The sequence below is a fragment of the Gambusia affinis genome, linkage group LG19, assembly GCF_019740435.1.
Source record: "Gambusia affinis linkage group LG19, SWU_Gaff_1.0, whole genome shotgun sequence".
Taxonomy (NCBI): Eukaryota; Metazoa; Chordata; class Actinopteri; order Cyprinodontiformes; family Poeciliidae; genus Gambusia; species Gambusia affinis.
Window position 1 is genome coordinate 2,166,594 of NC_057886.1, and position 12,085 is coordinate 2,178,678.

General features: G+C 41.2%; 1 protein-coding gene across 2 annotated transcripts; it reads right to left on the reverse strand.

Annotated features, from left to right (window-relative positions):
* Positions 1-683: 683 nt before the first annotated feature.
* rogdi (rogdi atypical leucine zipper) lies at positions 684-12,038 on the reverse strand. 2 transcript variants are annotated; one of them, XM_044099142.1, is made up of 12 exons: positions 11,498-11,982; positions 10,555-10,626; positions 9,147-9,229; positions 7,815-7,869; positions 7,661-7,741; positions 6,538-6,633; positions 6,362-6,460; positions 4,987-5,100; positions 4,853-4,902; positions 4,083-4,209; positions 2,807-2,888; positions 684-1,009 (listed from the first exon to the last, which is right to left on the reverse strand). In XM_044099142.1, exons 1-11 carry the CDS (start codon positions 11,570-11,572, stop codon positions 2,847-2,849), a joined length of 894 nt encoding a protein of 297 aa, XP_043955077.1. In that variant the 5' UTR covers positions 11,573-11,982; the 3' UTR covers positions 684-1,009; positions 2,807-2,846. The 2 variants fall into 2 exon arrangements, with proteins under 2 accessions (XP_043955077.1, XP_043955076.1); XM_044099141.1 differs by having other exon boundaries at positions 684-2,888; positions 11,498-12,038.
* Between the last annotated feature and the right edge of the window lie 47 nt (positions 12,039-12,085).

Consider the following 12,085-nt stretch of genomic DNA (forward strand, 5'->3'; position numbering starts at 1 on the left):
ACATGACCAACAGCTGCCAGAAACCACAAAGAAGAAAACGACAGGAAGTAGTAGGAGGATGACGGAGCGGCATGTTTTTTAATGACTTATCGGGTGAAGAAACTTATCTGGATAGGAACATGTCTATGGTTCTGGGATTGCAGAGAACTTGAAGGGGAACCAATATGGAACCGTGGAGAACAGTCTGCTGTGGCCGTGGCTAACAGAATTACTTCAAGAACAGATCGGGTTGAAACCAAACAAAACATTTTTGTAAAAACTGTCGCAATGTTGGGACAGATAAACTGTGAAAAAAGTCACAGCTCTCTTCTTTACTATAGCTGGTTCCCCACAGGAGTGTATGCTAAGGCTAGTTAGCATGGATACCGATGAGGGCGGATAATGTTTTCCTGGAATGTTGAGTTGTTTATCCGCCTTTAGAGCATTTAACATCATATACACTCGTATGACTGACAGCGCTAAGCCCCTCCCCCTTCCTCTGATTGGTTGTCCTTGACTGGGAGACGGTTGTGAGACCAGAGAGGAGGCAGAGGAGCTCAGGTTGTTTTACAGATTATAAATGTCATACCATAGTCACAACATGGTGACAGTTCTAACAAATATGCAAAAATCATATTCTTTAATAAAAGTGTGTGTGTCACACTGAATCCTCATAACATCCACTCATAAAAGCAGAGCTCAAACAAGGTTCTTTTAGAGTTTTATTGCACAGAGGAATCTTTTCCACATTTCATTTTACAGGCAGCTTCTCGAAACAGATTAACACTTAGAGTGATGAAATCATTTGTTCATGATTAGATTAGTGTTCCGCAGATTAATCACATGGGAAACATAATAAATACAAACACAGAGCCGAGCGGACAGAAACAAACGACACAAATAGCTTAGAGCTGGGTTAAATCCAGGGAACGTGTGCAAAGCTGGAAGATAAACTGTTTTCCTCCTGCTGCTGATGATGCTGCTGATGCTGTCTGGTCAGCAGACACTGTGGAGATAGAAACTTCACAACCTGTAGAAGAGCAGTGTTAGTGGATGTGAACGGTTTCAGCATGGACCAGAGTACCAGCTGGGTTCCCTATGGGACGATCTTTGTAGCTTACATCTGATATAATAAAGCAGCAAAATATGAAAAAAATAAAAATAAAAGACTTTTAAAGCATCAAAGAGTCTTGAAATAGAGATGCACCAATCAAAGATTATTGGTCGATTCCCATTTTATAATTTTTGTAAAATTCAGACCTGCTGATAATTTAGCCAGTATCTCCAGATCTATAATCAACAGCTCTTGCTGCTATTAATCGTTTGCTGTTAGTTTTGGGAGCAGATGTGATGTCATTGGTTTACTGCAATGCAAACATCACGGTGCAAAGAAATAGACCTCTACATTCTCTATGAGGGGCAGCCATACTGGATAAAGCCAGAATTCTATCACGGCGTCCAGGGACCAACATATTTAGACAAAAAAGAAAAATTGAGTGGTAGATTTATGGCAAAAAAATAACTAAAACATTTCACCAAAATCTCAGAAACTTACTAGAAAACCCAAGTACATTTCTGAGGTTGAAAAGTTAAATATTTGCTTTCAAGAACGCTGAAATTTCTGAGTTTGAAAATTTTGGAAATTAATGTAAAAATTTTTGAATTTTTTGTCAGGAATGTACTCCTCTTACCCTTCCCCCCAATTTCCAACGGCACTGGACTGATTTTGTGCGGCCACCAACTGACCCGTCCAGCACCCGTCCAACACAGGAAAACATTAATTTATCATCAGTGAAAAATAATATTTTTCTTACAATGAAAAATATTCAGTACAATAGAGTGTTGTGCAACAACTGTTTTTTGGTTGTTTTTTTTTATCAGAAGAACCACACATCCCCAGTGACGAGCACTGACTTTGTTTTTTTATTTTTTATCTAATTTATTAATCTTGGCTACATATGGCCAGTGTTTCAAGAGAAAGGGACTCAAATCCAGAGAATAAATCTGTTCAATTGAACCTGAACAAATTTAAACACTAAATGCTTTTTCTTTTAACACGGCAAACGTCAAAACTCCCTTTTAAGTTTTGGATCTACAATAAATAACATCTCTTTCCTATCAAAATAAATACATAATAAAATCAGACAAATTTATTACCTTGATTTAAGTGTGTGTTGTTTTTTTTTTTTCTATAAAGTTTGGACACCCTCGCTCCAACAACGCTGATATGACTGACACGGAAAAAATATTATCTATCCCTTTAAATGGACCGTGTTCACTGACTGGAAAACATCTCAACTGGGTCGTCACTGGCCATTATTATTAGCTAGCTAATAATAATAATAATAATAATAACAACAGGCTAAGGGTCACCAGATTTCAGTGTTTCTGTAACTTGTAGACTTTAGAAGGAGCCTCTGAGGAACAGTGAGCCGAGTAAAATCTCCGAGAACAACTGAGGTGTTGGAGGGAGGAAAGCAGAAACTAGCAAAAACGTTACAGAGATCAGAGGAAATTTGGGGCTTTCAGGACAAACCTGGAAACACTTTGATGCTCAGTCCTTCCATCCTGAGTGCAAACGTTAAGAGATCCACATGAAGAAAGAATTTAAATAATAAGCACATTCATTCATTCAAGTTTGTATCATGAGGCGCCATACACACCCACACACTTACAAGAGAAATAAAGGTCAGCTGGCCTAACTCAATTCTGATCGATAATATTGATATCTGGTGGCGTGTGGCTGCTTTCAGCTCGTGGTGCAACACTTTGACAGACTGCATGATAAATACATAGAAAAATAAAAGCTTTCCAGCGTTTCCCTTACACTTGATTGGTTAGTTTGGTTTTATGGAGGACGGGCTGGATCAGAACGGCCTGTAGTTCCAGAAGCTGGAGAAGACGGAGATCTGGAGGGGAGAGAGGAGAGAAGATCTGGTTAGCGTCTGGGTCAGAACTGGCAGAGACACACACCGATCCAGAACACACACCGGCCCGTTAGTGACCTTCAGAAATGCTGCTTCAGGGATCAAGCTCTTCAGTCAGGTCGTCACTGGAGTTTCTACTACTTTGGGTTAGTTTGAAATGCTTTCAGGCAACATTAGCCGTGAATTGTTGCTAATTGTTAAAATCAAATTGTTAAAATCAGAGAAGAGTTCAAAGTTCCTCATTCTAGGACCTAATAAGGATCAGTTTATATCAAACCTGACAGTTTGTTTCATTTTTATCCAGACTGTATCAAGCTCATGAATATGAGAAATGAAGAAAAGTCAGAATTCAACTGGAAACAGCAAAATAAAGGTGTCTTCACACCTGATAGTCTGGTAGACTCGGTTCCTTCTTCATGAAATGTAAACGGAAATGGAGTGGGATGAGATTTTAGCAGTTGGAGGATTTCTCTCTTATGTTTGGCAAAAGAGCATGAGTCATTTCTCCCACTAGAGCTAGACTAGTGTCCTTGTTTTGGTTGTAATTACCCAGAATGCCCTGCACTGTAGCCTGCTCCCTGCTTTTGGAGCCGTCTCCGGGCCGCTTGCCGTTCACATATGCATCGGAAACGCATCAGAGTTCACTTCAACTGAACCGAGGCCGAGATCTGATTATTCATTCACAGCTTCCCAAGAGAAGCGGACTTTCTAGACAAACGGACTGGAGTGGGATTAACGCGGACTGAACAGAGCTGGTGTGAACGCACCCAAAGACATCCCAGTGTTTGCTGTTGCTGTTTGGTAATACAGCCAGAAGAGGCTGTAGATTTGATATGGAGGAGTGTTAACCATTAAATGTGATGTCATTCCTCCACAGACTTTTCTACCACAGTGACATCATTATCCGTTATCATCGTCATCCTGCAGAGTTTGGGGCAGGATCAGAAATATTGGTCTTCATGATTCTGCTTTGGTCTGGCTCTCTGACACTTCACTCGGAACCTGGACCCCACTGTTTACCACACACTGACCCAAGAAACATGGAGTCATTTCTAGCGGCTCAGTGGAACAAACTCTCGAGTTTTCATCTAAAAAAATGAAAGGAGCAAGAAAACAAACACAGCCTTGTAAGAAATGCCTCTGCTTCAGGCAGAGGCCCTGGTGATGCCAGCCCACCTTGTCCTTGAGTTGCTGACAGAGCTGCAGGGAGATGGTGAAGAACACCAGCGTGTCGCTGAGCCACGGCACCACACACTCCACCTTGTGAACGTGGCTCACCTCGAAGCGGTTGTTGTTGAGCTCGCTGTGGAAGACAGTGCTAATGAAACACACAACCTAACAGCAGCTGACATCCTGGGTTAGCGTCGTCTACGCTCTTCACTCAGGACCGAGTCTCGGTCTAATTCATTTGAACTCAGCTGGAACTGTTCATCCAACAGCTGCTTAGACAGCCACCAAAAGAAAAAAAGAAACACCTCAAAAAGAAAAAAAATTTAAATGGGGTTCTCAGTCCAATGCTTCTAAGAATGGCTTTAAATGGCATAATGGACAGGCAGAGGGTCAGAAAAAGTAGAAGCTTCTTAAAGAGACAGAGGCCCAATTTCAAGGCTTTCTATTGCAAAATCTAATGTCTTATAAGTCATATTTGATATAAGCAGCAGAATAACAACAACTCAATGTGGTATAATTACTTAATTGTGCTGTGAAATGGCTCTATGTTCTTAGAAAATGTGTGATACTGCCCTTTTTTCTCTTACTGATTTGAGCTCGGTAAGCTGCTGTTTGTAGCTCAGGTCTGACTGAAAGCTGAACGCTCCTGGTTTGGTTTTCAATTTGTGGCCAAGGTGATTCCACTGTAGCCTGCCTGGCTTACTAAGGTTTCTTTCCTGATGCTCAACGAATAAAAACAGTGGCCAGCTCAGACCGTATCTGGAAATCAAACTTACAACATGGCCCCTGGATTGTGCAACACAGAGCTTCCAGTTGGCTTGAAGTTCTAGGGAAGACAGGAGAGAGAAAGCAGTGAGACAGCAGCCGGCTGAGCATCAGGGAGGTCCACTGCAGGGTCACAGGGTCTGACCTTGGTGGTGTTGGGAGGCAGCACGTGTAGCTGGTAGACGGTCAGACACAGCTTGCTTAAATTGATGTAAAAGTTCACCATCACGTCGCCAGGCATAGGGGGAGTGAACATTTTCTGGAGTTCAAATGACAGAAAGTGTCGTCACACACCCTGTGGACCGGTACACACACTCACTACAACCAGAACCTGCAGGGTTTTCTATTGGGATCTGATGAGACGGGACGACACGCAGTAACGCAGAATTATGACGAAGGAAAACGGTCGATGAGAATAAAAATCTGAAAAAGAGCAAAGAGTTGGTTCTAATTTCCTTTGGTTCTGTACACAGGCATAATGTTTCCTTATTCACTCTGTTTTAAATTGTTCCGGTTGTTTGTTTGTTGGTTTTTTTCCCCCATATACAGTACAGACCAAACGTTTGGACACAACTGTGTGTACAAACTTTTGGTCTGTACTGTATGTCCTTACAATTGCAGACATTAAAGAGGAGGAATTTTGAAATGGATCACAGAAGTGTGACCTTGAGCTCATGTACATCAAGCTTTGGTTGTCTTTTCAATGTTTCAAAAAATAAGGAATAATAAAAGGAAAGGAAAAAAAAAAAAATCTGAAAACCGTTGGAGTGGATTTATTTTCAGCTCTTCTTAGTAAACACTTTATAGAATCAGTCCAACTGAATTTGACCTCCATGTCCTGGTGGGTCAGCTGGTCCGTCCTCTCTGTGTCCAGAGGAGCTAACTCTGCGTTAAACTTCTCCACAGCTTCCCTCCCTGACTCGCCTGCCTTGTCCTCCATGATGCTGGTTGTTCCGCAACTAAAATTTAAGACTTTTTTTTCTTCTTTAACCTTTTTGACATCATTATGAATGGAATTTAAGGACAATAAATTTGCTCGTAGATGCAAAAAAAAAAAAAAAAAAAATCTAGCTAACTAGCTGAGGCTTATTAGCAGTGAGTCAGAAAACGCAACAAAGATGTCTGCATGTGAGTTAAACTTTTGCCTGATTGAAAAGTCCCACAGGAAAAAAAAAAGGATTGACAAAAAATATGCAAGACTAAAAAGTACTACCAAGATGAAATTTAAGACTTTATTAACTTTTTAAAATGATTTAAGGTCAGCTGTTCTGGGTAGAACCAGAACACTCAGATTAAATCCCACTCAGCTGGATTCTGTTCACGGATTAGATCACTTCTGAACTAAACTGCTCCGACTGGATTTGCTGCTTTCACAGCTGTGCACGAGTTTTTGTGGGTCCATCACATAAAATCCCAATAAAACAAACACAATGAGCCGCTCTGCTTGAAATGTGAAACGTTTCAAGGGACATGTGTACTTATGCGAGGTGTGGTTAGAGTCTTAAAACCGCTGGCCGTACCATCAGACCGCTGGTGGCCAGTTCTGGAAGAGTCAATGACGCCGGGGTGGTGAGGCGGTTTCGTGCTCGCGTCAGCTGCAGCATCACGGCGTCCATGAGCTGCAGAGTGAACAGAGCCGTCCGGTCGTTATGACTACCGCCGTCGGCCACGTCCGGCCGAGCTCAGAGAAACTGACCTTGTTGACCTCGGCGCCCGTCTTGAACTGGTAGGTGTCGTCGCGGCTGCTCAGCAGCAGCAGAGCCTGGTTCACGTGGTTCCTGGCGTCCTGGATCTGAGGGATCGTGGAGAGCCGAGCAGTCGGACTTTACCAACGTCTATCTCAACCTCCAGCTGGTCTTTTCATCATGCTACATACTCAAGGTACATTTTCACTGCACGGTTTCTTATCTTCACTGCAAAAACACCAACTGTTACTAAGTGTTTTTCATGTAGTTTCTAGTCCAAAATATGTTAGTAAACTTGAAATAAGACAGAAATAACTTAAAAGTAACTTTGCAACAAGATATAGGAGCTTGGGATTTGAGAAAAAGGATGGGGGTGATTTAGCATCACATGCTTTCATCTTGCAGGTTCGACTTTCAAGAGACGTCATGAAACAGGAAGTTAAATTAGAACGGGACGTAGGGGATTGGTCCAAATTCTAAGGGCGTTGCAGTGATCGGACAGAAAAAGAGAAAGTACAGAAAAGTTTCAGGTGATTGGTCAGATTTGCAGAGGAGTTGCGATAAAAGTGAACACAGCGAGTAGGCGGAAAAAAATTTGTATATGCTGAGTGAATTTGCATCACTGGCTGGAAGGACTGATTAACCATCAATGACTTGTCAAGATGTGTTTTGTTTTTTTTAACCCCTCCAGGGTTTTTTTTGTGGGCTCTAGTGTCCCATATATGAAAGTAGGCTGACAGGAAAGGGGGAAGAGGAGGAGGGAAGACATGCAGTAAATGTCGTACATACTAAAAGTTTGGACACACCTTCTAATTGAGTTCAATTAGAACTTAGGTGTGTCCAAACTTTTGGTCTGTACTGTATGTACATTTAATTAAACTCTGGATTATTTGACACTTTTCAGTGTGATAAAAAGCCTCAAGGAAACTTTAACTGCTGTAAACAGACAATTGTAGTTTATCACTGCGTTTATAGAATTGAAAGAGTAAAATAATAACACAGTTATGTTGTTAAAATTGTTTCCAAGTGCATGACTCTGTGAAACAACTAATATCTTGTTGCAGGAAATGATCTTTGCTGCCTTTGAGCCTTTCAGTCAGCTGAACGTGTTGAAGTGACGGGCAGTAGCGGTACCTGCTGCAGCTTCCACTGCTTGTCGTCTCTGAACTGAAAGTGCAGGACCTGGCTGCTCTTGGCAACCTTCAGGTTAATGTCCTGCAGAGCAAAGGTCAACATTAAAACTTTCAGCTTCCATCAGCGTTTCAGGAAGCAAACGCTGTTTACTCACGGCCTGAGTCAGAGCCTCTCCCTGCAGAGTCAGCACCCCCTTCACCTGATCCATGCTGCAAACACACAAGCAAGAGGTCAGCCTTTCACAAGCGTCACCACGACGACACGCAGAGCAGTGCAAACTGGGACGCTCCAGAAACAAGTCGACTTCCAACGTATCCAGTCCCGTAGAACAGCACCCACACATTTTGACCCATTCCCCCCCCCATTGAAACCATTAAGTCCAGTATGTGTTACAGTGGTCAAGGCGACAGACCAACACAAAGTAGCACGGGATGGTAGAGTTGAAGAAAAATATTACGTAGTTTTAAAGCATTTTTACAAATGTACATCTTAAAAGTGAGACGTCCATTTGCAATCATTCCTCTTCACTCCTCAGATTAGGCCTGGAAAGATTGATCAGATTTATCGATTATTGAAATAATCGTCAGCTAATTTAGTAATCAATTAATTGTTAACTGGCGCGTGCAGACTTCACACTCAGAGAGGTAATTAAGACAATACTGCACAAAAATATATATACATTTTGCATTTAGGATATAAATCTGTTCCACACAGAACACAGAAATATATCTTCTATCAAGAACCTTTTTCTGTCTAATTATTAATCTCTTAATCCAAAAATGAATCAACCAATCAACCCAATATTGATGTTAAGTCAAGCAGAAAGGACTGAGCTTTTCACATGTTGACGTCAGAAGAAATTGTTTTAAACTTCAGCTGCATCTTTTGCTACCAATCATCAAGTGTTCACTAAAGGAAGCCAATAAAATGTTGTTTTTTCTTAATTTAGAAAAGGAATTTTATTATACATTTAAATTTTTTAGGCATTTTTAATATTGCATAAAATAAATTTAAGTGGTTAAATGAATGTGTCCATTTTCTAAATCCAATTAACAATTGAATAATTGATTACTTAGATCATTTTTAGCTGCAGCTCTACCCAAGAGAAAATGAAATGAGTGAGGAAGCAAAGAAAAGTTCAAATGTATGAACACTTTTGCACCCTACGGCACTAAAACAACTTAAGGGCACATTTAAAAGAAATAAAGAAAGAAGACAACGGGGGCAGTAAAGACACATTCACGGTCAAAGATGAATTATTTTAGAGCCTGGGCTGTTTTAGACTGGCTGAATCTTCGTGTCATAAACAGACAAAACGAGCTCAGTTTAAGTAACTGTGAGGTAACACAGTGGCAGACAGAAAGCCACTGTTATCTAACAAACACTGTCTGCTTACTGTAAACTACAGCTGACCAAGTGGAAGGCCGTGTAACAGCCGACCAGCTGCATGGTTCAAAACAAACAGGTGGGGCTTTGGGAGGCTTACGTTGAGCTGCCCAGGATGAAGTTCTCCTGCTTGAGCTGACTCTCCAGGCCCGGAGTGGGCATGGAGAAACGTCTGGACGCCTCCTGTTAACAAGAACCAACAAACATTTGAGTCAACAGACCAACTGGATGATCCGGTTCTAGAGGTGGGACTCCAACAGCCAGCCATGAGGGGTACCACAGGCAGGTGACTTCAAATGAGGTAGAAAATAAAATGCTTGAAAATCAAATAAATATAGTTCCCAAGATAAATAATGAGAATTCATCTTAAAATTTTAGTCTCTTAGATTTTTAGAGCCTTATGTGATCAAACCACCAACCCACCTCCTCGACCTTCTACATACTCTTGCCGTCCAATTTCTTCCAGTCAAAGTCTGTTAATGGTTCCATGAACACATTTTGAGATAAGAGAGAATATATCTTTAGAGTGGTAACCCCCAGACTGTGCAATGTGTTGATTCTGTGGATCCAGCTGATAACTTATGCATTTAGAGTGGAGTTTGACTATTTTTATTTTGTGTGATGTTAATCTTATCTTTTGAGTTCTTATACACTTTGTTGCATTGTAAAGGCCTTTTTGATATTTGACCAGTAAAAGTTGCTGTATAAATAAATGTTTACTTACAGATCTATCTTAAAGCCTGTGATCTTCCTCATCCTTGACCAAACATCGATCATATTGATCTGCAGAAGAGTTTGCGTCCTATGCACATGCTTACTATTTCACACTTCAGGTTGCAACAGAACACACTACAAACAATCTCTACAGTGCAACACTTTTGTGTAAATTGTTTTTTTTGTTGGTTTTTTTTCATTCATCCATTCGGCTTCCCGCCCCCCAGACCCCCCTTGCTTCAGTCTACTCCTCATTAATTCTCTCCTTGTCTTCCTCACTAAAGGCTGTTTTCTTGTTTAGAAGTTCCTTCATGTCACTGGTGACATCAGGCTTATTATTGGGGAAGCGTCAAGTTAGTGTTGTCCACACAGAAGCTTATATTGTCATTCCCACACTCACTCACAGCACTGTGGCTGGCACAGTGCATCCCAATCTGTTGCCTCAAAATTCGACAGTCTTCAGGATTCTTTGGCTTCCTGTGATCATCTTCTCAAAGTTCTTTTATTTTTAAACACATTACTTCTGAATAAAGGGTTATTATGTCAGTATTCCTTCTAACAAATGTATTAATATTTACCCATCCTAAATATTATAGACAAAAATTTTTCATATACGTAATCCTTTATAATAAAAAGATTTCATTCCTCTTTCAAGCACTAAAAGAGAACTAAAATATGCTTGGAGTTGAAATGGTTAAATAATGGAGGTCTTTGTTAAACTTGTTGATATTTTCTCAGTTTCTTGATAAGTTCCTGAAGCTGTTTCATTGCTTGGCACTAAGCTCAACTCCTACCTTGAGGATCTCCTGAAGCTGCTTCAGGACAGCATGTACTTCTTCTTTCAGCAGCCAGTTAAACTCCTCCTCCTGCAGAGAAGAGAAACACAATTAACAATAAACCCCTATAACACCTGGAAGCTACTTACAGATTGAAAAAGTACTGATACCTAGACATTATTACCCCCTTTTTTCACATTTTGTCATATTTCAACTGTAAACCTCAATGTGTTTGGTCAGATTTTCATTTTCATTTGGGTTTTAAAACAAATTCCCAAACCTTGCACATCACACAGAGCTCTGTTCAATTCACCATCTATACATTTCGAAAAATGTATAGATGAATCCTTTTCCTTCCAGGAAAAGAATCACTGCCCGTCACCCAGAACATGTCATCTCCATGGTAACACATGGTGGTACCCGCACCAGCTTGTGGGGATGTTGTTGTTTTTTTCTGACTTAGAAAAAAAGTCAGGTAACTTGAGACTGTGGTCGGTGCTCACGATTAGGCGATAAAGTTAATAACTATCTCAAAAATCAATTCATCACTTGTTTTCGATAATTCCCTTCAGTGAGGTATGATGTGGGACAGTTCCGTTGGTGGGAATCGTTTTACAAGAGCCTGGTTGAACCCAAGGAAACAAACGGGTTCCTCCTTTCAGTGTTTTGCTCTTAGCTATGCGTTGATGTAGTTTGGATCCATTGGTCTCAGTTACTGGCCTCCATGTTCAGTGATGCTCTCTGCTGTCACAACGGGCCTTCTGTCTAACAACGGTGACAGCGCGAGCTCCTGCTACCTTCGCGCCTCACCAACATTTAGGATGGTCTCGTGCTGCTGTGACCGGGAACTGAACAGTAAAATGTCCCGAAAGCGACATGCTATCGGCTGGGTGATGATAAGACAGCTAACTGTGTGTTTCAGCAGGTAGTCGCTGTGTGTCTCCCGGTCGGAGGAGCTTACCAGCACGGCTCTTTCCACCTGACTGGCCGCGGACATCTTCGGCAGCTCGGACAGGGACCTCTGCGAATGCAGCATTTTTCTGCGGCCAAGAGACAAAGCCTGGTTGAAGAGTTTAGCAAGACAGTCTTTTCTCTGGGATCGCTGCTTTTTTTTGCAGCCCACTAGCTGAGCGGAGGATGTGTTGCGTTCCAAACTGTCGTAAATGATATTGCCAATGACAGGAAAAAAATAATCTTACAATAAATGTATAAATAAACCCTCTGTGACAGACAGTAACCACTCCGCATTAACTATTAACTGGCTTTTATCAAAATTTTATGTACGTGTAACTTTAAAGACAATTGAAAGCAGGACGTTTGAGGGATCTGTTGTGCGTGTGAAGGTAATCGTTTTTCTCTGTCATTTTTGTCTTAGAAATATGAGAATTTCGGTATTGAAGTTATCTGTAAACAGTCTTCTCGAACTGAAAGAGTTTAAAAGTACATGTCGCCCCCTAAAAAATCCCATAAGACAAAAATGTTAGTCTTTACGAGACGCATTAAACGCAACATTCCCCTGGTCACACACTTGCTATTAAGGTGTCCCCAC

What these genes read in the sequence shown, in the direction of transcription:
- rogdi (XM_044099141.1), bottom strand. Translation starts at nt 11,572, where the DNA reads ATGCTGCATTCGCAGAGGTCCCTGTCCGAGCTGCCGAAGATGTCCGCG. An exon ending in TGGCCACCAGCGGTCTGATG is followed by an intron (nt 5,101 to 6,361) that starts GTACGGCCAGCG and finishes TTTGAACTCCAG; the next exon opens with AAAATGTTCACTCCCCCTAT. An exon ending in TGCCTCCCAACACCACCAAG is followed by an intron (nt 4,903 to 4,986) that starts GTCAGACCCTGT and finishes TGTCTTCCCTAG; the next exon opens with AACTTCAAGCCAACTGGAAG.